Genomic DNA, 26,952 nt, shown 5'->3' with positions numbered 1-26,952 from the left:
TTGGCCAGGGCGCACCCAGTCATCCACATATTCGCAGGAACGCTGCTTCGGCCATTGAGTATACCGGAAAAGTAGGAAGCCTATAAGCTTGCTTGTTGGCTCGATGTACCACGGAGAAATGGTCGTTAATGGCGATGACATCAACTAACTTTTCAACCAATATCGTTTGGCGTTAATGCACCAAGCTTTCTTCACTTTAATTGACAATCTGGTTTTGTATTTTCTTGCTTTTGCCACGACTTTGTCCTGAAGCCTGTCACTTACAACGGTTGTTTATATACACGAAGACAGACACTTGTAGTGAATATATCGCCTTCTACGTACAGCCTGCTATCGAGCGATCCCTTAGCTATCGTTCCGGCCTTCAACTCTGAATGATGACCCGACATGTCAACGCATCGATTGACGTTAAACAGAGGGATAAAGTGAGGAACGGTTCTGTTCGTCAGCTAGACTTGACGTGCCAAAGGAAGGAAGGAAGAAAGGCGGCACGCGAACGCATTCTGTCCATCGCGTCATGGTGACGAATACTGGTACGGGAGTTCGATTAGTCTCGACTGCTCTGCTGCGGTCTCCTCGTGCCGGCTACCAACAACCATGGCATACCTTTTCCGTAGTACTGGAATTTAAGCCCTCGATTCAAAAACATAGCTATATTTACGTGTCTGCGTTTAGTGCTATCCAAGCTACGGTTACCGTCACATTGAATGGATAGGCTCGGTACAAAGGGGTTTAAAAAGTTAAAAAGAAGAGTCTTTCAATGAGCGAATTTTGCGTGCTTCAAAACAAGGTTTTGCTTCGTTTGAACTCCTAAGAGCCATCCGGTGGAAAACGCGGTAGAATTGGTGCCTCGTTTCTGTGAAGTGCTAACGCCGTCCAAGAGAATGCCTAGGTAGCACAGAAGACATCCATATTGATTGACTCGGATTGATTGATGTGTTGACTCGGATTATTCTGCATATATATATATATATATATATATTCAGTAGATAATTCTATTGTAAAAACCAATATAGTGTAATGCTACATGGATTTTAAAGAAAAAATACAGGACTCAGTAAACAGGAACCATAGAATTTTGCTCTTTACCTGACGTCGACGGTTTTGTTTTTTTTTATATAATATTTTTTATACACAGATGGTTTTCGAATGGTTTAATAACAATAACGTCGATTTGTCAAACTTCCGTTGACACCATTTCAAATCGTCACGAATAAATGTTGAACCTGTAAGGTTATTTAGCTGCACGTACCGTACAAATTACCACCTAAAATGTATTAATGGGCCTCCATAAAGCTAGTACAATTTTGTATTGTATATATGTAAATACTTGCAGTAGAATCAAATATCAGAAAACCAATGAGCGTCGTCGTAGTAAGAGTGAAAAGTGGGAAAATTACCTGGAACGAGCAGTCAGCCTTCTGACCAGCCAATCTGCCAAATTACATTTTATCAAGTAATTTCAGTAGCGATGCTCTTTTCTTTGTTCTACTGCAGGCCGAATATCCCGCATGACCCTACCTCTTCGAGTCCCGAGTACTCCCTGTCCCTCATTGAGGGTTTAGCAAAGCAAGCTGGTGTGTCGACTCCCTTCTACCCGACGACCTTCAACTTCCCGCTACTTCCATGTCTCGTTTGATCCTCAGGCCTTCTTCTTCCACGTACTGCCCGAAGGTGTGCACAGTTCTTAGAGTCATATAGCGTTATCCAACAAGTCCTGGCCTACGTTGAAGGATAGCGACCCTTTTGGCGCCTCTTTTTCAGACCATTTAGGAAGGAACCTAAAGGGCAACCGTTTTCCTATCCTTTTACCCCTTTCGTTCATTAGGAACATTCACATTCGGCCATGCATTCCCGTGGAAGTGGTAGCTGCAGCTATACCGGCGATGCGCTTCTGTGTACAACCAATCCACCTGTCAGTCTGTTTATCTCTACGTCTACCTTTGTATGGAGGGACGCTGCGAAATAATGCTTCCGCAGGGACGTTTCTGGTACTGGAAACGTCTGTTGCTGCTAAAGCGGCGCTAACACGTTGTCAAAGCCGGCCGCCACGATAATTAGTGAATAGAGATCAGCTTTGAAGCTCCTAAGGCCTCAAAAAGCCCTCAAATTCCACGTCATAGCTTCGGATCCGTTTAAAGAGGAGCTATAGATAGAGGCCGGCTTCTTGACGAACCAACAAATAGCAAACCAGGTCATTGAGTTAGGCTGTCTTTGTCACAAAAAACAATAAAGGGCAAAATTGGCTCGTAGGAAGGGGGTACAAGCTTTAAACCATCTGTTTTCGTAACATCTTAGACTCTTCGACGCAACGGTACTGTGCCTTCACTCCCATTATCACCACGGACACCGTAGGCCCATCGCTGACACGCTCATTAATGATAGAAATAAGGCTAAACGGTTTACGGGCAACTGGCGGATATACCCAGAAAGAAGACAAAGTGAAAAAGAATCGAAGAGAATTAAAAACAAGGTGACCTTAATTAAAATATATATTATAGGTAAGCATAAAATAGAAACGAAGCCCGATAAGTCTTTGTTCAACAGCGCGGTTGTTACGACAGCCCAGATCAGTGCAGTCTAATATGGCTATAATTAGATGATTAACGTAAATGAACAGTATTAATGCTGTTTCGCCATTCTACGGGGTCAACACGACAAACTGATGTGTGTGTGATGTCCGCTATACATTGATTTACTGGATCAGTTCTTGTTTTTGACTTCAAATTACAGAAAATTCATCCCGATGGATTTTTGTTGTAAAATCCTGTAAAACTAAGTGATTCTATCGCAGCCGAACGTTAGTATTAAATACAACTGTTTTTTTTTTTTATTGAAAAAAGAATATTAAATATATAATAGAGGTCATAAAATAGATTTTAAGCTAAAATTATCCGTTCATGACTAACTGTATGGGCAATGATGTGTCCAATGGTATCATCCTCCGACCAATGGGTGATATACAGTTATTGCAGGAAATCTGTGGATTAGCCGCAATACCACCAAAGATAGAGACGTAGGACGCTTTGTACAAAAAGAAAAACGCATAATTCAATAGAGCGTAGCTTTAGAGCTTGATCTGAAAGCATTGGTTTTTTGATAGATCATCTAGACTCTGTCATACACTCAAAACAGTCTTTAAAACCTCTTACATTTCATTCTTTTTTTTTTCACTGCAGTAACGGTAATTTTAGCAATCCGTATCTTTTTTAAAAAGTCACGTTACGTGGCAAAATATATGCGACTAACTCTGAAGAACTTTAGCATGCTGTTTACACTCTACTCAGACATAAGAGTGGTTCGTTTTCTCCATTGACGTAATATCTCGGATACAGTGACTACAAGTCACAAGTCACTCAAGTGGCAAGTCAGCTCAGTCATGTCCGATCGACTAATATATACGATCGCAAAAGGTATAACAGTACGGCTCCTAGAGACAGAGATGTTAAAAATGGCTCTGTCTGCTGTCAAATCATCGGATACTATGCAGGACTGATCCGAGTCGAAACCGCGCGGGTGACGGTCTCGGTCTGAGTGTCCAGCGCCGGCAACAGTTAACGACTTCCAAGCAGGACAATTTACATAGAAAAGAAATCAGATTTAAAAGTGACAGACAGCGGGAGGTCGAGAAAGAAGCTTTGAGTTCATAAAATCTGCATTCGTTTGCAAGCTCTAAACAGATCTGACAGGATGGAAGCATTTGTTTAAAGACGGGTTTCGTCTAATTTATGAAGGTAAACAACAAGAAATTACTGCAATTCTAAGCGACGTTCAACGCTGATTGTTTAGACGATAAACCAAATCTTTGAAACCTACAAGTGTTGATCTACGTACGATGAGCATGTTAAAGTATTTAAACAAGCCAATCATATTCATGTTCAATTACTGGATATATTAGATAAGTTTTATAAAGCAATATGTATACGCAATACACAACAACAACATAATCATTTGTGATAATGTGCTAACAATTAAGATCGTCTAAAGTTCTCCTCAAGCTTTGTAGTGTAGGTAATCCTGCACTACAAAGCTTGAAGTTCCTTCTTGAATGAGCTAAGGTTTCTTCAAGACACTTGTTGATGGATCTGAATTTTCTGGAAATTCAACTTTTTCGTCATATTCATTTCTGTGAGCTTTCATAACTCCAGATAATTATTTCAGAATGATTTTTGATTACAGAGAAACTTGTAATTCTACAATTTCTCCGAACGGGATTCGGCTATCTTCTAGCACGCTCCGTTTCGCTTCTGTGTTAATCCGTACTTACTGCGACAGATTGCCTGAAAGAGGGCTCATTTCCAAGGGTTTCTCGCCCATTACAAAGTTGTTAGCACCACCTGTACATTCAGAAACGACCCATAGCCCGGTCTGCAAAAACGCTTAACAGCATTGGAATCCACTTGTGGGCGCTTGATTTCGTTTTTAACACAAAACATGTCGAACAACCACTGGTACTCCATTCTCGTTTTTCAGGAAAAAAAAAAAAAAGAAACGTTTTCAGGTTAATTTACTTCAAGGAGGTTGCAAAATCTAAAATACATATTCGAAGGTTCCGAGGTTTAGTTTGTGGAAACATAGTGACACACAATGTAGCACGTTAATTTCGACCATGAGTCGCCCTTTAACCAACGAAAGCGGGGCATTTTATCGATACCTTTTTTTGACATAATAATACTAATGCTATCATTACAAGCGTATCCTTGAAACCTCTGACCGCCTCTGTACCTCCGTGCATACATGCAATCAAATATATGTAATAAATAACATCCGCGCTAATAAAATATAATTATTGTCATAGTCTCGAATGGTGCCTGCTAGCAAGGTGGGGAGTTATGTAGAGCAGCAAGCTGGCTACTATAGCTTACAAAATCAAGAAACAACAAGCGTTTTTGTCTTAAAATATAAGAATAGAAAGGCTTGTCAGTAGGACCTGTTTTGTTTTGCCCTGCACAGCAAGGGCAGTGCCAGACCTATTGTCCTCGCTGTTCTCTTTCCTCATAGATATTAGAAGATATAGCGACGGTAGCAACGACGCAGACCATATCTTCTCCCGGTTCTTTTCGCTCTATGGGAATGTTACAGCACTAGATTTTATGTACTAGACGGATACAGAGTATGCAGCGAATGCGAGCACCAGCGCTGTGCCCGGCGGGGTTTTGTGGGTAGCACAGACATCGTTTTCTTCGTTGGAGTGGAGCACTAAAGGTAAAGGCGGCAGGCAAAAAAGGAGGTTGGGGTAAAGCTCAGAACGGCCTTCCCTCTGAAAACCCTCGCAACTTACTCTAGTCATGTTACTAGGCGTCGTGATCGCTCGCACGCAAAAGCGCTGTTGATCGACGGGCCCATTCCGCCACTGCGATAGGGCCAAACACGCGGAGCTCGCTAGAGGCTATAACATGAAATTCATCGCCTTCGCCATCGCCCGCTTGTCTGTGTTTGCTAAGGTGGACACTGTAGTCCCAAACGGGGTGGGACAAACAGGCCGGGGATGAGTTAAGCAGCAAGGCCAGTAGCGATAGTCGTGGTGGTCACTTTAGGGACAAAGCGAACAGGGGTATAGCGTGAAGCATTAGGCTAGAGCGAAGAATGGTCAGACAATGAAAACATCAACAGGCACCGTTTTACTAAGGGGGCACGCTATTTCCATGACTGTCCGCCTGGCTACTCCGGCTTTCATGTATTGTTCTTGCCGGGCCCTTGGTCGCTTGACATCGTCGTCGAAGTTCCTTGGCTCTGCTGCCGTTCTTTCATTTCGGGCCACCTCAATCAACCATTCCTCAGACAATAGCGGTATAGATCTTGTTTCTTGTGGCCTTTATTTTGCTTGTCTCGTTCATTTCTGCGCCTGCACCGTTGTGCCGCCTACCTTCTCGACCAGGCCTTTCGACTTTATCGAGCATGGACTCTATACATTCCGTTGACAATATTCGGTCACCACCTTTTTCGTCACGAACAATATCGACGCTGCCCAAAGAGGAACAAAACGAAAACATCAGGTATTATGCCTTGCAACAGCTGCCAATCTAAAGAGCAACAACAGTTGAAAAGAAAAAACAGGGGGAAAATAGAGTTAGTAATGATCAGAAAACACGCCCGCCTAGACGTTCCAAAAACACATTTCGATTGCTTAAGAACATTGTCAAAGCTAGACCAGGATAAAACAAAGGGCCATTTCATTTTCAGATCAAACTTGTGCCGTTTTAACAGGATGTTCCAACGTGTCCTTAACTATACTTTGGAGTTTAATGCAGGCATACAAAATGCATAATCAAGCGTTACGGCCACGGTAAATTCCGCTCAGTAAATCGACTGCTTGACTAAAGTGATCGACTAGCAAGCAATAAACATGTAGTGAAAAAAACTAGTTCGTTTTACGACGGTAAATCCGCTATCTCAGAAGGAGCGAAAGTTTACACAGAAGATAAAGTAACTAAAAGCAATCTCGCAGTAGATCGTAGGACTATGGTGGCTAAGAAAACCTTAAATTTAAAAACTAAACAAAAAAAATTACAGCTATATAACAATAGTCGAATTTGTCTAAGGGCACTTTTGTGTAGCAAAAGCTGTGTTTGGGAGAAGTCGTCGTATGGGAAATAAAAGAAACAGAAATATTATGAGGATCAGATCTTCGTGCTTATTCTACCTATCAGTGATAACCTAAAAAACAAAACCGAGTCGACCAACGTAAAACTGACGGACAGGCCACTATAAGAGCACTCAAAAATATCGACAAAATTTGAGGTAGCGAGCTTCACCGAATACCGCTTCCCGCAACTGCTTTATGGGCGCTGCCTGCGCTCTTTAGCCTCCAAGTCTAGTCTCAATACTACCGTCGCTAGCAAGCACCATCGTGCAACCGTTGCTGCAAAGCCGCAACGAACCTCATCAATAGCCGTCACAAATTTGCCTTCGATGAGTTTCACTATGTCTGCCCCGTCTCGATGTCATCAACTCGGCGTGAACGACAGTGATGTAGACAATGTGTTGGAAGGTTTAGAGCAGATAGTTAAACGAAAGCGAGAGGGCATTGGCGTTAGCAAATAGATTATGCTAGTAATGATGCCAGTGACAAAGGAAGCGTCTATAGCAGAGGGAAAATGTAAGAAAAAATGGAGAAGAAGCGGTGCTATCCGCTGTCCCCGCAGCCGCCATTATCGTCATCATTTTAAACAAATAAGAGCAAAATTGGAAAAAGTAAGTGGCTGGCTATTGGCGGTGGTATCAATAGCAGCAATAAAAAACGACAAAGAGTAGACGCGACGACCAAAAGCGAAATAGTACAAAGGGAACGGTAGGAGAGGTTGACTGGGGACACTGTGAGTACGAAGGTAGCCCTACGAAGTCTGGACATGATGAGGCGGCGGTGAAGAAAGGACGACTGGAAAAGTCAACGCGGCACCGGATGAAAAGACGGCCGTGAAGGGCCAGAGAAGGACAAAAGAGCTGAAGACAGCAATAGTCGCGGACGCGGCGGGGTGGTTGGAAGGACCCTTGCGTTTGCTGTTATCATTTGCCACTGCTGATGGAAAGACTTTTCCTGCTGCTTTTGTCACTGTTGCTGTTGGTCTTTGATGAAGGCAGTGTTTGACAGGGTTGCCCAAGGGGTTCACAGCAGTGCGCTCGCTGAACAAACAGCACCTAGAGCAAAAATAGCGAACAAATTAAACATACAATGTACTGTCGCTGTTTGCAGCAAAGGGAGGAAGGCGGAGGAAGAGGCTCGTCGATAAAGGAGCAATAAAAAACGACAAATAAATAGGGCTGTTCCAGTGGTCTATCTGCGTGGTGGCCGTTCAGATCTTTGGAGCAAATGATCACTCGAAGTACGTGTGCAGACGAGCAGATCCAAGTTAACATACTCCAAGAGTACCCTTACAAACGGTAGAAACAGGCAGACAAGGCTGGGTAGTCGATTGGCTTATTCAAGAGCAAAGTCGTTGAATAGCAGTAATGCGGAGACCAAGAAAATGCAAGAAATGCTGCAAACGATCGCGGCTACTATGGGAGCTACTCAAGCAGCTCTTAAATGGCAGTTGGCCCATATTGACTTGGCCGCCCAAGCCGCCATACACTTTGCGTAGCTCAGCGTAGCGCTGATGTGAAATCAGCGACGAAAGCCAGCGGAGAAAGAAAACCCGTTGGGCTATCTTAAAACAATGGGAAGGAATCCGATGACCTTGACTTCGCAGTCAGCGAGGGCCCACAGGACAATCTCACGCCTGCGCTTTCGCTTGCGCGTATTCATCGCTATCGGTACAGAGTGAACAGCAGCAAGTGAGTAAATAAGCACAAGTTAACCGGACAGCGGGAATCTATCCGAGTGAAACAAAAGCCTGATTTGGTTTACCTACCCAGCACAAACCGCAAATACAAGCTAAATTGTTAAAAAAGGACCAGCAGAAAGAAATAATTCGTCGTCGAGCTGCTCGCTTTTCAAACAGTAAATCCAACACACGCGATTTTACCCAAGCGGAGTTTTTCCCCAAGTAGAGTATTTCCCGATATGGCGTCTAGTTATTAAAAGTTCCTTATATGGGCGTTATCAGAACCGACTGCCCAAAATGAAACGTTGCACTTCTTTCTTCTTCTTCTTCGTTTTCTAAATTTAAATAAATAAGAAAAATTCTAATTGCCCTAGCACAATTAGTATGATGAAGTTTCATTTATGATATGAGGGAAGTGACGATAATTAACAGCAAAAAATGAAAGTGTCAGTGCCGTCTATTGATGGCGCCGCCATAATCACATTCACTTTAATGCTAAAAACTAAACCCGTTACTATCCTAGTAAATAAGTCGAATATTTGTGTAGACAAAAATTCCTATCGCGTTGCCACACATTACCATCAAAAATGGTAAAGATGGCTAGAGGTTGTCCGGATACATCTGTTAATGTTCTGGTGGAAAGCTTTGAGCTTCAAGAGCTACTTCGCTATGGTCCTTCTTAATAGAGATGCCACCAACAAATCGAACCCGCGGTCAGAATGACAACAGCTATGGGCGCAGCCGTTCCACCCATATATCTAGAGAAGTTGTCCGTTCGGACGGCCTTCATTAATAATAAATGTTAAATTAGAAAAATAGTCACCGTCAAATAGTTAAGAGAAAAATAGGACAAGAAAGAAAGAATAAGTCCAACACGTAGACTTTAAAGCCAAAGCACAAATATCCACTTGACTGATCACTGGTAAGCCAGCAGCTTCCAGGGACTCCCGGCGACTGTCATCGGGAACATCGTCAGTATGAACACACCAGCGGCGTTTCAGCGCCAGTTGCCTCCGAATGACTACTAACCACAGACATGACTGGAATTTTTTTATTACTCTCAACCATTGCGGACATCTCCCTCATTGGCCTGGCTGTTCTCTGAACCTTCGTCCTAGTCGAGCACCCGACGAATGTCAGCGTGTCACGGCCTTCATTACTCTTCGGTAGTCCTTATTCGTTTTGATAGCTTTCCAGTTCTCTTTTAGGTTTTTTGTCGATTGGGTTCCATCGGTCCATAACTAGGCCGCAGCAGAAGCAGCCCGAGAAGGAGCAACAGGCGCGCACAGAAAATTTGCGTCCGCGGAACTCCACTTCCCGCATCTCATTTTGCCCCCTTCAACTGGTGTGTCTGTCGAAATTCCGCTAGGCATTTTCATGACACACTACCGTCGCGACTGGGGGGGGGGGGGGGGCAACAAAGATGACACGGTGAAGGGCAGCAAGGAAGCCCCTTGCGGTTATCAGCTCGTCAACTGGAGTTTTGTCTTTGCCAAGCGGATTTTTCTTAAGAATAGATCTGAAATAGATCGCGGTGTAGTGCACATGGCACTGCAAGCAGCCCGCACAGGCAGATCAAGGACTCCTCTTGATGGCCGTACCATGAATGGCAGGGGAAAAAGGCTATAAAATGCAGTTGGCCTGAAATGGCTCCTCCAATGACTTCGACAGGCAAGGAGTACAAGCAGCGGCTTTTTGATTGTTAGTTTAGCGTACGAGAATACATCTATAAAGTGGCACTTTTTTCTGGAAGCTGAAGATGTTCGTTCTGCTGCTCGATTTGGTGGCTCGATTGGCAGTTTTTCGGTGAGCCACAAATATACACAGACGAAAAAAGGTCGGTCTGTCATCCTCTCAGGCGAAACATTGCCAAGCAAAGAACCACCGGCACGCCAGTGCCACTTGCTAGTGCTAACGCTGTCCTATAGGTAAGGAAACATGCAGATAAATGGAAAATACACTCTTAGTGACCATTTAATCCCCGGCATAGATTAAAAAGTTAAGCTAAGTTCCTACAAAGAAAATGTATGCGCTTTCGAGAGAAAAAAAAGAATGGTTTGTTGGATGTCGCAAAGACTTGGTCTGGCGATTCGTGGGACTGGCAATTTAGTGAAAATATAAAATGTTTTTTCCTATTTTTAAAACAAGGTAGTGATCAATTTATAGAATATTAGGAAATACTTTAAAATGGAGCGTTAACGCTGAGCAGTCGGGTGGCAACGCCTTAAAACACCGCTGTACGTGTTCTTTTATGGCTTACAGAGGGCCCTATTAAATACGCAGAGACCTCACATGCACTTGTGGCACTCCAGCGATGGAACGCTAAGTCACCTCAAAGCGAACTGGACGTGACCTCAACCTTTCAAGGATAACGTTGAGACAACTGCTTTTGCGCTGTAGCTATTGCTGTTGGAAAGACCCGCAAAACACTCAGACTTCCCTGTAAACTAGGCTATGTCTTTGGGCACATTTCTAAACGGCGAGTTTGAGGGGGATTCTGAGTCTTAACAAAAAAAAATCAAAATAATATATACCCGTAATGGCTGCTAGATATATAGCTGGTGGATCAACACTCCTGTTAGTTGTCCACTAACATTTAGCTTCGTAAGAGAACTGCTTGTCCCTATGGGACAAACGACTCAGACAGTCTGAATAATTCAGTTCAGGTTTCCTCAGTTTCAACCTCAGGTTTGACTATAAGAAATTGATGAGCAAGTTTTCAACATTAATATGTTACACGGGAAGCGTTACATGAAGGTCTAGAAGATCAGCTCAACTGTATCAAGAACTATTCTACAATTCAAGTCGTGCCCTGTTCTTAGATCAGCGGCAAAAACCACTGAATTAAATAAGAAATGAAACTGTAGGCTGGCAATTCTCATCTTACTTCAAATTAGATTTCAAGTCTGCTTCAAGTTTCTTAGACACACACGACTGTCGGATATATAAACCTCGAGTGGCTATGTAAGGCTTGATCAGAAGTTTTGAGAAGTGCTGTCAAGCGCTTCATAATGATATCGCTGGGGTGCATTAACAAACTCTCATCCAATTGATCGCAATTGTTGAACGGTGCGTCACAATCGACTATAGCAGAAAGCGGTAGTATATTGGTGTTCGACTCGGTAGAATACTGGATATTTTTATCTTTTTTTTTTTTTTTTTTGAAGGCACACAGCGAAAAGATCGCCATTTTTTCACTTTCTTCATCAGATAAAATGCGCTTGATGTTTTGTTATATCACATTTAAAAGGTCTAGTCCTAAGATATAGGACTGACTTTTATCGAGGACCAAAGTAGGCGTCTAGAAAAAAACAAGCTTGTTACTTACACCGTATCACATGTTTTTACGTGCTTGTATTGGTGCTAATCTAATAGTTAACTGAAAGAAGGGATTTTCCCAACTGGGAACAATAGACCCACAAACCAACAAAATCAAACTACACAAGAGAATAATATAACCCATACGATTGGCGTCCATTTTAGGGTGGTAATGGTATCATGATATTACGGATATGCCGTGGTCACTACCACGTCATTGACTAAACTCACAAAAATTCCCAACGGGGTATGCTACGCGCCGTCTTTTTTTTTTACAAGCCATCTTACTTACCGGCGCAGTGTGTAGGAACGGTTCATAGAAGGTTCTTTCGTCGAACTCGACCTAACTGAACCTCGTTCGCTTTCTGCCCCGTCGACGCAACGATTTTAGCACATAACGCACGCTAGTTGAACGAGAAAGAAAGGGCAAAAGTGGTGATAGAAATTTTCGTTTTCTTGCAGCCAGTCCCTAGCTCCGATTCACAGTGTCGACCCTTGAACTTCCATGGCTTTATTCCGTTTCTACCTCCTCTAGCCCCCGGCTTAGGCACTCATTGTTCATCGATTGGTTCTCGCGTCACATTCATATCGCTAGTTTTCTACCCAAAGTTGCCCCCCCCCCCCCCCTCTCATTTTTATCTTTTCGACGTGACGTATCGTTCCAACAGCTGCTCTCTTTATATGACGCGTGAAAAGGATTATTTGCGTGCACTGTGTGGCACAATCTAAAAAGTCATCGCGGTTCGGAGTTATTACAGCAGTCGTAGAAGCAGGATACGATACGGGAAAGCTTGTGCCGAAATATTACGAGACCGTTTGATAATTCTGAACGTGAGATGTGTTTGGCACACGAGTACACAGGGTGATTCATGGTATATCATAGCCTTTTATGCGTTCGTTCGTTCGTTCGTTCGATCGTTCGTGGAGAATAAGAATGTTCGTTAATATGACGAAAAACTAGTAAATATATGGTTGAATCGTTTCTATAAACGCTGTAGAAGTTAGTACAACTTCGGGTACGACAAAACTTCGTAAAGATAAACGTCTCAAATAAACGCCTGTGTTCAGACAAATCGTGGTTACTACACGTACAGTATAGGTCCGAAATTGTAAAATATCGACAGCATATAATACGTACTAAATCCCTATCATAGTTGCGTTATTATAATTATCTCTACTTTAATGAGAACGGTTGGAGAATAAGTATATTCAAGATAACAGAAATAATGTATTCATCGTTTTGCCAAACTAGAACAACTGAGAATAGTTGTTCGAATCGGAGCCTAGGTCGCTTACAAAATCCTCGTTTCGGAGCCGGGGGTTTATCTTCAAAGTAGGCAGGAGGCGGCAAGGAACATTGTTGTTGCACTGGGTACGGGCCGATTTGCGTGCGCATTATGTTCGTTCACGGCGATAAATCAAAGCTGCTTGCCTAAAACGTTGAATCATTCGAAGCACTCGACGAAGAAGGCAAATACCCGATGGTGTCCGGCTGGAACATACTCATAAAAGAAATCTTTTCCTAAAGTCAATCAGCCTGGTTGCCATTCAGGACTTAGGCCCAGTAGCTAAGCTTGGCGCATGTTACGAGGTTTCGCCGTCGGTGTTTATATATATATATATATATATATATATGATAAGCTTTAATTAGGTATATATTGTCTTAAAAGCCATTCAAAATGGAGTAATTTCGTCCCGTTAACGCGAGATCAAACAACCCCAATTGGACATTAAATATTCAAAAGGAAATAAACAAAACCAGATCTAATTATTGTGGCTTTTTATTCCTATCGTAAACACAGATATTATGCCATTCACATCGTATTGAATGGAGCAACACTTTTATTTTTAATAAAAGTCAACGAAAAATAGAAATAGTTTAAGTGAGTGCACCAAACAGGAGCATTTGTCAAATACCAGATTACTGGTTATCTCAAAACCATGTCTAACGTAATAAACCTTACTTTATACAATTTTTTTGTAAATTTATTATTCACGGTGAGTTCGTGTGTCCACAGTGAAGGGATATATGGAAATCGCATCTTTTACACTTTGAGAACGCATCTCTTTCTCTAGCCTTTTATAAAAACCCATTTGGTAATGTGCTGTAGAATATTGCATGCAGTGGAATGGATTGCCAGTGCATACCCTACGAAGAGATTTCTCGATCGATAAAGGGTCAGGGTCTGACATGTGTTGACAGCTGACCAATAGATTACAGGACCAGTTCTGAAGTGCGCTACTTGTGTACGTACTGGCACAGATACATTCATACAGGCACTTGCACTGCCCTATTCAAAATGCCATTTTACATTACCCGACCGTCCGGTCGATAGTCTTTGCTGTCATATACATATATAGGATTTAAACCCCTGCTCTATATGCTTAATCCATATAAGACATGAATGGCTAGCTAACCATGGCGTTGATTTCATTTGAATAAGAGCACTCTTGCTCAATATTTAGTATGTTCTCAACGTTGTTTTGCTCCAGCTGTCTGATTTAATGCTCCCGGATGTGTGGATGTGTATGACTTTCTCGTTTACAGAATGATACTTCTGTCTGTTATATATAGCTTTTCTTCAGATCCACGCCTTTCGCAACTTCGACTCGAATCACTAGCTTATTCCCTCAAACATTCTCGAACTGTCGAAGAGGACGTCTGTCCTTGGCTTTCTCAACGTTGCTTCGTGCAACAACTGCAGAGGCAAGGACTACCGAAGCGGCTGCTGCCTTCCCTACTGACCTCTTCTAATACCCGAATCCGTTGGTTCGTTTCCACGCACCCTTTGTTCTCCTATCAGCTAATTGAGTTGGGCATTGTCGTGCCACGTACCGTCGTACCGAATAAAAGCAATCGGAAAGAGACGAGAAAGCAGGGTTTACTCAGACTTCCGTCTTATGTTCCAACCGACCATTCCTCAAGCGCCCGTTCTCGTCTGCTAGCTTGCGCTGTGCTCAGAATGGAAGCTAAATCCGTCGTCGCTGACCTTTCGCGCTCCATTTGGACCACCCCTTCGAAGTAGAACAAATAATAATGCTGCTGCTGCTATGGTGGTTGGTGTTTCTGCCCGAGGCTACACTGGCCTAGTCTGGCCTGGATGCACACACGTATTAGAACATTGAATCAACGAAATACTTATTGAAACTTTTTATTAGCTTACACACGCCCACGTGGCAATCCGTTTACCTCTTAGCTCATTAGAGAGCGTCGATTAAATATCCCCACTGTCGACTGACTCACCATTTCAAGCCATAGGTCTCTACATGCTTAAAACAGTGTTTAACAGACCTATACGCCCTAAATTAACACGCTGCACAAACTATACCAATCATTGTAAAGCAGGGTGAAAAACAGCAGTTTGATCGTAAAGTCTTTGATGGCAAATACTGATCGGAAAACTCTTATTATATCAACACGATGAAACCGATAAGTTAGCTAATTGAAAGTTACGGCCGACTTGATACTGCTAAGATTTGAACTTAACTAGTTTTAGGTAGTGAGCCAATGCGCCGTACAATTCAACCGAGTTGTCTCTAAGGTACCAACATCCGCAAAGAGGAACACGACGACAACCCATTTGCGAGCTCAGATGATTAAGCGTTATCTCTTCTGTACGATACAAACAACATGCGAGCTAAAGAGAAGCTAGTTAGTCTTAGTTCTTATTATATGATGTCTTCAATCTGTTTTGCGAAGGTCACCGACCCAAGCCTATAATCTGTTACCAACAAGAATAATATACATATTTCTATACATTTAGATAATAACTATTCAATAATATTGATGAGTAGCCACAACGAATCTTGTTAGTTCCTTATAACGTTGCCGGTCAGCGGCTTCGTAGCCTTTGGTCCCTATTTATTTATCTTTTTTTCGTTTTCTCAAATCAAATATTTAAAGCCGCATCTGATATAAAACTCTAGGGAATAAAGGCAAGCAAAACTGTAGTAAATGAGTTCCTATTAAATTGCTCACGATCGTGGCGTCCTGATTGATTGGGCAGAGACAATAGCTAAATTGAAGATGCCTAAATATCCCAATAATATGTATAATCGTAGAACCTTCCACAAAGAACTCAACGTAACGCTACGTATTAAGGAGATCAGGCCAAATTATATCTGTTATAAATGGTACTAATCACACCTGACGAAAATGTTCTTTCTGGAATATATCTTTCAAAGGCTAATATACATTTTTATCATTTAGATAGAATCGAATTTATTCGAAGGTGTTTTTTTTTAAACGAATTTTTTCCGGTGCGGTAAGTTGTCACTAAACGATACGTTGAAGATAGCTTTTACCAGGGTGCGAAGGATCGTATCTCGCTTGTTGAAAATTTTGGACGAGTAAGGAAAAAAACGTTCACGCATTGCAGCCATTTTGAAAACATTGGCTGACCCGACGATTCACAACTGGTCAACTTGTTTACTAAGGCTAGACTTTTTTTTTTTTTTTTTGCCATCTGTTGGGTCAACCTGTGTACTTTCCTCAGCAGAAAATTCGTAACGATATAAAATGAATGCGACCCACACAACGTGTCAATCCTTTTTCGTTTATTTACACCTTCATAAGATTTTTGTGTTTTTTTTTTTAATTTTTTTATAATACAATCACTGATTCTTCCGGCCACAAGAGCATAACCGTATATAGCAAGCATGCATCTACGATCATAATAGCGTCCGCTTGCAACCGATCTCAAAACCGACGTACGCCTTTTTGACCCAGGCGAGCTTGTCTTTATGGCTTTCTTCACTATCAGTCCCTAAAATATCCAAAAATGGGTTCTCAATTATGTTCATCATATCATAGGTTTTGGTTGCTTAGCTGCATTTTGGAGAGCGTTTGTATGCAAGTGACGCCTATCAATAGTTAAAATCGTCGACAATATGCTAAAAGATTACGAGGCTTTGCTCGTTACCGGTCGGATTAATTCAATTGAATGGTATTACGTCCGACTTCACGTAAACTATAACGATAATTACTTCGTTTATATTTACTAGAAAGTTCATCCATTTCTAAATTTGTCTGATTCATCATATGCTAACTTTTGGCACAATTCCACAATGTGACTAGCAGACTTTTTAGTGGTCGCTGCTATTGACGGGACGTATATGCACGTTAAATTTAAGGTGAATTTTTGTTTAGCTCGTCGAAATCTATTGACTAAAAAGTCGAAAAGTCCTAGCCTTTTTCCAACTCAACAACTGAAAATTAGTAATATGAGCGTGCATTGCACTCCGATTTAGCTCATTAAGAGCTTTCTATGGATAACCCCCTAAAGAGACTTCCATGTAAAAAATATTACGATTATTATTATTATTATTAGGTATTATTATATATATATTATTATTATTAGGTATTATTATATATATATTATTATTATTATTATTAGGTGTTACTTTTCTTTTTTCTTGGCATTTTTCACGCCGAAATATAGCTTTAACAGATATATAGATAGAAGATAAAATTTATACAGAAGAAGAATATTGAAAAGAGATATCGAATTTTACTATCTCTATAACATTCTGACTTACGTTTATCAAGGATTCGCTTAAAGAAGCTCTCAAATAGAGCTCAAAGTCAATTTTTGACCCCGTTATTTCGTGGGCAAGACAGAAGAACCCTTTGACGGGTTTTTGACCTTGCACCGACTGATGTTCATTTTTTCTGCTCACTGGATGTTGATTTGGCTTTTAGTTTACTTTTTACTCTTTGCAAAAGCTGTTCGGCTCGCATTGCCGCGTCTTCTCAGAAGGTTCACACCAACGAATGAGGCCAAATTAACAACCTTATGCAAGATCAGTAAGCCGCTTCATCTGCGCCAATATAAAGGTCTTGACATGGCTTTTCGTTTTAATAGCTCCCTCTACTTCGTAAAGCTGATAGAGTTCCTTGGCACGTTTTGTCATCTCTTAATAAACCTTCTGCCATGCAGCAGCGTCGAAAAGCTCGAGCTCTTTCTTCTTTCCGTCCGGTACATCTGGTATTGCTGTTAGGAGACGGCTGGTCCATAAAATTCTTGCTCCTTTAAGACTTAAACTATCGAATTGGGACTATTATGTTGCGCTCTTTCGCACGAGAAACGCTATAACACAGAGGTAGGAGACCTGTGAGACTTGGAGACAGACTGCTGCCTGTGTTAGACTAGAATTGTTTCAACGGCATTTCCTAAAGGAAGCGTCGTGGACTCCGAGAACAGAAGAAGACATACTCACTGCTGGACTGGTCAATCCCCTTTGACTAAGAACGACTGAATGAATACAGGAATCGTAATATTTCATGGGATTAAACAAAGTACTCCCAGTTACTGCTGTGAATCTATCTCAATATGGTAAAAGATTTCTGACGGCCATCTTTACTGGTCTACAGTGGCTGGAGCTGTTCTGTCTTGGTGCTCTTTTCTGTCACTAGTTAGTTAGATCTCTTTGTAAATTGAAAACAGGATTAAGGGCCCCAAGGAGCATGCTGCTGTGTCTAAAGAAGCGTGCAAAAAAGCACTGAGGACGGCCGCACTACGATCGAACGATGTATCAATCAAAAATCATAAGATCAAAAATACTAAATAATTATATTTTTTGTTTTAGCTAAGCAACGGGTGATCAGTGATGTCCTGCTTCTTCGCTACACTTCCCATGTATCGGATTTGAAGACGAATGTTTCTTGAAAGCCAATTTCGAAAGTGACCTCATTACAATATTCCTCGCAATGGTGCTCAAGAACACTTCACCGGAACCACTTCCCGATTCAGCACAACTACTAGCCAACCAGAAGCTATTTCTCTTACAACCGTTATTTCTGTTAAGCGTATAGTGACGATGTGATCCCAGCTCTTCTTCACGGTCTAGCTGCCGTCAGCCAGAGTAAACTGGCTTCGCTCGCCTAACGTGACCACTTACGTTCTGTTCAAAAAATTGCGCGGACTCTGCATTTCTCGAAGGACGAGGCGCTGCTTTCTGTCTGACTTCCGTTGGGTCAGCTGAACCCGCCCGAAAAGCTATATATAACATATTCTGGTCATTGGTACTGTCATATTTCGTTACAATTAGCTTGCCGACTATAGACTGGCCCTGTTCACTACTGCTGCTTCCATGGTGCAGTTTACGAAGGGAAATAAGAGTTGGCGCTATAGACGTGGGCTATTCGTGTTCAAAACTACATTTTAAATAGATTACGTAACCGGTGAAATGCCCATTTTATTAAAAACAGTTGACGTCTGGCCGGCTGTTGGGGCTCCGATTACGTAGTGACGACTGAATCTGCCTGTCTAACTAATAGACTGTGTGATCCTCTCGTGACAATTACGATTCGCTCTAGTATCCGTGTATGACGTAGTTGACTACATTTTCTAATGAATAATTATTTTGTTTTTACTAATACATACTTACTAAATGACCTATTGTGGGACCTACTTAGACGGTCTATATGTAAGGTTATTCTCGTGTATTAGACAGAGCCGTTTTTTGGGAACTTACCATATTTATTTGTGTACGCCACTTAACTATTCAGTTCGGAAGCTGTAACCCGAAGCGCTTCAAGCGTTCCGGCGCTTTTCTGTACCCCAACCTTTAAGCATTTGACTCCTATTTGAAAGGCTACGATAATGGCACGAAGGTTTCGACGCTTTCGACTGTACTGTTGCACCTTAAAAGCATTTTTCGGGCCATCGGCCAAGGGACGGGCAAGATTTCATTTCGCCCCGACGGTGAGCAAACGAACCTCTTTGCCTAACAAGCATTGGTGGCGTTGGTCTTTGCCTATCGCTTTCTACTTTCTAGCGCTCTCTAAAAAGATACCGTCATTGCAGCAGTAGAAGCTGCAGCGCCAGTCATTGCTAACGACCAGAGACAACATATCGGCTCCCGCAGAAAATGACGACTTCTATTCCATCGTATCTCGACAATTTCAGAACTGTTCGCCAAACCACAAGGTTCGTTAGACGTCGACGATTCAGTGGATGCTCAGAGATCATCGTGATCTCTGGGAAGTGCGTGAACGACGCAAATGAGGTCTCGCTTCTGCTAGAGGGCCAAAGCATTTATTGACCATAATTATCACACTACACTGCCGAAATTTCTACTGAACCTGTCTCACTGAGATTCGTCGAGATTCGACCTGATCTTGGCGGCGGCAAAATAGGTCATGACTAATGTGATCGGCTTCTCGGCTTTAAGTGCCATTACACCAGGCTACAATGGAGTTATCAGAGTGAATGATGAGTAACCATACGCGTGTTGGATCCACAGCACCGCACAGATAATCAATATAGAAGCTCGCCATATAAGGCCGGGTGAGTCGCCTCGAAAGGCTAAAAAAACGGATTCGAACGATAGACGTTGTAAATTGTTATTTCAATTGCATTGCCCGTCTAAGCCGCTTTAAAGGTATCTTTGCCTGCTATTGACTCCCAATTAGGCCCTCGTTCAGTACTTGTCGATGCTATTATTGGCTGAAATAGATAAATCCCAAGTAGATACCCAATTCTGAAATACATACGTTATTGTTTATGAAGCAAAGTTAGTTAACTAAAGCTCTCGCTTGCTTTTTTTTGAGACGGAGAAGCTGAACATGCGCGACGTAGTCATTGCAACTCTAAGATGAGTGTTCCGAAAATCTCAGCTGGCGTACTTAACAATACGATACGTTGGTTTATGTTTTCAGAGGTGATAGTTGTCTTTGAGTCTCCGTGATGTAATTTATGTGAGTCCAATAGGTCGTACCAGATCGGTGCACAAGAAGCCTTCACTGCTTCAAGTTAGGATATATAAGTTGAATTCTGATTATTCCATGGAATTACCTACTACTCTATTTTGGCCGATCATAATTTATAGTCGCTAATGAATCGTTCCGCTATTCATATGCAATAAATCCACGAAGCGGCTAGCGTTGTGTATGTATACGTAGCTTTCGGAGGCCGACTATAATTCCTAGCAAGCGAATATACTCCTCTATATTGTTCAACATTATCTCCCATTGTTATCTATACAAGACTTCTGATCATTGATACCCCTCCAATCCAGCCCAAATCGTCCTCGGCGGTCAATCCATTACATGCTTCGTATCTTGTGTCAACGAAGCTCGTTGTTGAATAATGAGAGATCACTGTTCGTCTACAAATGGTAAACTCTGTCTGCTCTAATAAAAATCACAAACTTTTTCCCCATATCAAGTGGCTTAGTCACTAGGTGTCGCTGACAAATCTGTTTTCCCTACGCTGAAGTCGTCTAAACGCAAGCATGCAACAGTGCCTTCAAACAAAGCCTAAACGTTAACAACTACTCAGATCGTTCTGTGCTAGTTACGTTCAGCTCAAGCGATCCACCATTTCCGCTATATATCTATATTGTCTTTATCCGACAAACAGGACACCAACATATCGCGCCGCTTTCGTCGTCGTGCTAGATTGATTAGAACGCCTACTCGCTACCAGCTCAATTTGACGGCTCTGCATCTTTTTATATTTTTACACCGATCCGTCGAACACGTCAAATATGGAGGAGATGAGAAACGTTCGATAATAAATTCATAAATTGCTCGGCACGTTTTAGCTTTCGTAGTTCCTAATGAGTCCAGGCGACGGGAAGCACCTTAATTTCATCTCAGTCTAGCTCAACTGTGAGTGCGCATTTAGCCATACATCGGTATTGCAGCGGGTTCATTTATGACACGAAATTACAATAGAGCAGCTTTGTTGCGATCAATATCATCTGGTGAAATTTTTTTTTCCTATACGAAAAACACAAGGATCTATTCATCTAAATTAAACGTCGTAGAAAATATGATAGCCTTTCACGGTTGCACTCTTCATTCAGTGAAGATGGAAATGAAAGCAAAAGGGGCCATCGGACAGCAATGTCTCGAAGGGAAATTCTCCTTTTGTCGCAGAACTCGACCATGCACTCAGTCGATAATCAAGCTGGCGACGAGCAGCGTGCTCCTACATCGTCCCGTTGGGTCGACGAAGACCGCCTACGGCATTATGGTAACGCGAACGCTATGTAACATAGAGCGTGCTAGTTGCACCAAAAGGTAAGCTCTAAGAGGAAGACGTGTGATATGGAACAAGGTTAGTATAATTGCCTAGAGGTAGAGAGGCAGCATCACCTACTCATCAAAGGAGTCAAAGAAACAGCGGGAGTAAATATACGAGTCAAACACATTTAGATAAATTGGTCGGAAGACTTCGGACAACTTCGCACACAGCTATATTGCATGGACAGTCTACGCGTTATATCTAGGACATAATTATATTACCCGACCAGCGGGCATAGAGGGAGGGCAAAGGTGGCAAGATTAACAATGGGCTTCATTTTGCGGTACCAACAGCACCAGCCGCAGCAACAATTGTAACAACTGGGCACAGGAAACTGAGGCCATATGAGATTCGTAATAATGTACTGTATAGTGGAGGAACCCAGAGAGATCTTTCTGGATTTTCCATGTTGTGGAATTGATACAGGCTCTAAAAGATTTTTTTATACTTTCCCTTTGACTGCAATCTAGATTAGAAGAAATGGTATTTCAGCCTCAGTAAAGATGCTTAATAGCTACTGGTTTTTTATCGACAATTTTTATTGTTTTTTTTTTTTTCGCACCGCAATGATCCGAGCCAGCTTTTAATAAGTTTCTAACGTCTTAGTAGTAGCTTCAATAGATGTTTTATTGTATACTGCAAAAGAGTCAAAACACATTTTAAGCACCGGCTTCGAGGAAGAAGCGTCGGCGAAGAAGACCGCTAGGCTCATTGATACCTAACCATAACCGAGAGGTGTCAGTCAGCGATTGCCTGTAACTCTGCAACGCTCTCCATACTTGATGTAATTAATACATCCATCATCTCGTCTTCTATCTTTTCTTCAGTCCAAAGCCCCCTCCACTGTGACTTTGTCCAAGTTTCTCATCAGCTGCAAACACTACAACCGAGCTAGCAAACCGTTTGTTACTATCTCATATACCGTTCATATGGTATTAGCATGCACTCGATCCCACGTTCGGTCGATCTATTGTTCACTTCTTTTGTAGGCTTCAGTTGAACTTGCACAGAGTTTCCACTGTACTTTTCTTCGTGAACTAGCAACCCCATGTCTTATTTTCTCTTTCTTCGTTTTGCTGATTTCATTGTTTATGAGTAACTGCTCGTTCGGGTTCCTTCACCACAGACCTTTGACCTCTATGATTAGACGCTGGAGCGCAACCGACCAACAGACAGATCGACCAGAGTGAAACGACATACCGATTAGACACCTATTGTCTAACGCTTGTCCTTTGCGGTGTAGCTACCACACCACACTCCACGGTGCTAGGGGAAGGTAGCGGGGGTACCACTCACGGTCGCTGAGCGAGTGAATAGCCTGCGATGCTGGAAGCAGGTCGCGTATGGGCGGCCGGGCAAGTCAGAAACGACCGGCTATCGTGACACTAGTCTCCCTACGATTACCAGTAATGGTACTAGTTTACGTCTACTGTTTCTGCTATTGCATCGTTTCTGAGAGGATGGAAATGAAAGCTAGGCTTGTTCCACAACGAATCGGATAGGGCAGCCTACTCTGCCCTAGGAATGATCTGATCCAATGCCATCACTGACGCTAGACGAACGGCCATAGGAGCCCAAAGCAGGCACAATGGGGTGTGGGACTAAACGAATCAACGGACAAAAAACGAAGCATCGCAACGCAACCAACTGCTCTTTCTTACTTGAGGACCAATGTGGCGTGATAACCAAGTGCTTCGCAGTGGTTTTCGGCTAGGGGCAGCGGTAGTGGAGTGAGCTTCCTGTTCGGTGCGCCTTCGGTTACATCTCACAGGCAACGCTCATTTTATTCCAGGACCTTCTTCGTATCTACAGCCGGACGAGGCTTTCTCAAAGAGTCGAGGGACAGCCGACCTGTTAGCATGGTACCAGTGTGCTATGAATATCTGAGATGTGCGGCATCAACCAGCCAGTAACGGTGCGTGAGGGTGAAGAAAAGAGCGAGGTTATAGAAAAATGAGACAGAAACATAGAACAGTGAGACTGGAAGCCATCAGCACGGGTATTCGCACCATAGGCGGGTGACTCTGGTATACGCCCGTCACCGGATTCTGTAGCGGTCTCCAACGTTACGCGCGGTTCATCTTCACAAACATGCCTTTTATTTTATCGCCGTATGCGACTGAACGGGCAGAAGAAATACACCGTAAAAGATACCCTGGATAGACCCAGCGGTGTGGGGGCGTGTTGATTTTTGGGTTAGGATAAGAATAAGCAAAACCGGAAAAAGATGTAGTAGGGGGTCTATAAAAAAAAAAAAAAAAAAAAAAAAAAAAAAAAAGCAGCAATAGCTGTCCGGACGAACATCTGTTCTAGATGTGTGGCTTGGATGCAAGTGTGTAATATTTTGCCTACCCGTCTGCAACAAGATGCACGAGCTGGCCTGCTTCCATTAAATCAATTCAACAAAAGAAGACGCCACATACGGTGTGACGTGGTATGGACATTTGAAGTTTCGCAAACCTTATCGATTGTTCACGTTTCCGACGTTTCTGACGTATACGATTAGTACCTACATAAGGTTACGCTCCTTCGCCACGCAAAGTATCCGAACGCCCGGGCATGTCTCTATTGCGAGTAACGCGGTTAAATTGGGCGCGCCACTTCATCAATGATACTATCGGCCATTATGAATTCTGAAAAAATATTTTTTTAATTTTCGATGTGCATACCTACTGGAGCATGTCGGTCTTTGAGCTCTGAAATTGACCGAACTCGTTAAGTACTTAAATGAGGCTTTTGAAAAAATGATAGCCCATATCTTGCGTATGGCTCAGTGTCCTCTTTTCGAAAACCACGTTCTAATCTTTCATGAGCAAACCTACTTTTTTTGTTTTAGAATACAAAAATCCAATTCAGCCAAAAGAAAGATTATGTTGTCATTATTATTAAAGCTTCATTTATCAAAAATTATTTTTCCTGATCGACCCTCCGGTGCCTACATTGCCTCACAATTTCCAACATTAAACTACTGTATCCTATAATGAAAACCGTAGTATACATGCGAGTGTCCTTTCGGTACTGCTGGGATATTGGTAGCATATTTCCTCTCACAGACGGAGATATTTGTTTTTTTACCTGTCCGTACCCTAATATTCTTGTGTTATGGTCACTTGTTTTAATTTTTTAGACATTTGTCTCATTGCTCAGGTGGCTTCTAGAGACCCATATACCCACCATTCCCATATGTAATTTCATTATCTATGCCTTTTCGAACAATCGAATTTCGAATAAATGGATAGTAAGGTGGCGTGCGAACTAGTTGTGTTCTTCAAGCATCTCTATAATCACGTAGACATAGATCGGGACAATGAACGAGTCAAAGGTTAGATATTCCATTGCTTAAGCTAAGAAGTAATTAAGGCATGACGATAAAGTTTTACGATGTCATCAAGTAACCAGACTACGTGCGTCCGGTTGCCGTGCCAACGGTCTATGAGTCTCTCGGGCACACGAAGTAACGGGCTGCATTCATTGTTTTATTTTTGGCGGGTATCTGACAGTACAGGACATGCCCCTGCAGTCCATTGCAAATATTACATTCGAAGTTATTCGACGTGCCACCGGACTCGATTTCTTTCCAGGGCGATACTGTCCGTGGCTACCTTAGGCGAGTTTTTTTGTTAATTAAAGTTCCACCCAAATCCAAATTTGTACATGAACTACATCACACACAGTTCCAACGGGCTTGGAGTCAATTCGCTAAGGATTTACTTTCATTCAGTTTCCATATTGTCAGTGCTTGGATTATAATTCTCTCATGAATGTTAGTTTTTGGCCTACAAAACCCTCAGGATTTAAGCTTTGCTTTGGTAAAAAGCCTCTTGAATTGTCCGAAATATGCTCAACTTTCCAACTCCAAGTTTCGCTCTAGAAATTTTCTGCACCATTCACGTACTGCGCTTCCGTTCCTTACGTAATGTCTTCATTACGTAAGGAGCAGGATCTTCGATGCAATCTTCGATGAATTTTCCCAGTTTTTAGGAACTTTGAGAGAACAATAACATGATTATTCAGTTTTTATTTTTGAAACTAAAAGATGTTTTTCCGTCTAAACTCAACCAGTTCACACTGAGTATTTGCCAGTCAAATTCGGCTGCTAGTGGCGCGTACTCCAAAATGTTGTCCAGTTTCAAAGTCAGGTGGATTCGCTTGTAACAACATTTTATATATATGTGTGTGTCTATGCGTGCGTACCTATATTATTAGGTGCGGCAAGAGATCCTAATCCATAGCAATACTTTCTCGCACTCTGCTCGAGTGAGGCCCGAGGTTGATGCAGGGCAACTTCCCTAACTTTATCATCACGAAACATGAAAAGCACAAGAGTTCACCACGTTTCCATATAGACGATGATGTAACGAACGAATGAGCAGAATCTCAACTCCTAACGAGAATTTCTCTAATCTGTAGATCGGCCAATCATCCTGCAAAATTCCCATGTCGACGTTTACTTTTGCACACTATTTGCGCCAAGCTAACAAGGCTTAACATCCAAAGATTGTCTCGTTTACAGCTTTGCCAGTAGTCGTTTCATGATAGCTAACGGTATAATGTATAATAATAGTAACGTTTAATCACTCGCTTTCGCCGTCCAGTCAAAGATCGTTCTATTAGCCAGGAGTCTGTCAATGAAGTCGTCAGGAATAAGACCCTCCACAAATCGAACAGCCATGTGCGTAACACTGCTCGTAATAATTAGCAAATCATTTACCGTTTTCACTGCGATAATAGATACCACTATATAATTGGATAGGAGAATCGGTGGGTGTCTGAACGTCGCTTCAGAATGTTTACGCTGTGATACTAAAGCCCAGGTTTCGAAAGATAGCAGACGAAAACTACGTTATTATAAGGAGTTTAACAACCAACTAAAGCGGGTTCTTAGTGTTGTTGTTTCCGCTGCTGCTCCTCGTGTAGTTATTCTCTTCTATTTCAACCACTCTTCTTCTAGCTAACATGTACCAACGAATATACGCTACCCAAGCTGGACCGTACTTGAGTAGCATGATCGCATGGCGCGTGCCAAGCAAAAATGGTTTGCCACTCAAGTCGTTACTTCAAATGACCACGAAGAGAGCCACGAAGCCAGTTCCGCAAGGTGTACATATGCGTTAAGATTCATGTGGTATTCTTACCAGGTTATTATGTTTGAGTACCTTTCTACAAGAAAAATGTGTGTATATATATATATATCTGTATATATATGTATATCCAGAGAAGTTTTAACATTTGCATTGTTAGTATCTATTCTTGAATGAGGTAAATTCGTAAACATCAATTCGGTGAAAATCGTTGGTCTCGCTTGCCACTGTTATTATTTTTTTTATTTATATTTT

General features: G+C 42.2%; 2 protein-coding genes across 19 annotated transcripts in view; one reads left to right on the top strand and one right to left on the bottom strand.

Moving 5' to 3' along the window:
- The window catches only part of norpA (no receptor potential A), a 197,520-nt gene that overhangs the window by 124,496 nt on the left and 46,072 nt on the right, over positions 1–26,952 (bottom strand). Inside the window, exon 1 of one of the 14 annotated variants that reach the window (XM_086979113.1) lies at positions 5,282–5,842. The exons of the other annotated variants lie outside the window; for them this stretch is intronic. Within the exon in view, the coding sequence (XP_086835239.1) occupies positions 5,282–5,290 (9 nt within the window). The 5' untranslated portion in view covers positions 5,291–5,842. Of the gene's footprint in view, positions 1–5,281; positions 5,843–26,952 lie in introns of those variants that run through there. 14 annotated transcript variants of the gene reach the window in all.
- The window catches only part of LOC147758032 (uncharacterized), a 40,348-nt gene that overhangs the window by 8,347 nt on the left and 5,049 nt on the right, over positions 1–26,952 (top strand). The window contains exon 3 of one of the 5 annotated variants that reach the window (XM_086979133.1): positions 10,527–11,198. The exons of 1 other annotated variant lie outside the window; for it this stretch is intronic. In XM_086979133.1, the coding sequence (XP_086835259.1) occupies positions 10,527–10,636 (110 nt within the window). In that variant the 3' untranslated portion in view covers positions 10,637–11,198. Of the gene's footprint in view, positions 1–1,497; positions 4,846–10,526; positions 11,199–26,952 lie in introns of those variants that run through there. 3 more of the 5 variants (XM_086979135.1, XM_086979137.1, XM_086979136.1) reach the window with 3 other exon arrangements.

The sequence above is a fragment of the Varroa destructor genome, unplaced genomic scaffold (genome assembly GCF_002443255.2).
Source record: "Varroa destructor unplaced genomic scaffold, Vdes_3.0 BEIS01000002.1, whole genome shotgun sequence".
NCBI classification, from domain to species: Eukaryota; Metazoa; Arthropoda; class Arachnida; order Mesostigmata; family Varroidae; genus Varroa; species Varroa destructor.
This window is presented reverse-complemented; position numbering and strand designations above follow the sequence as displayed.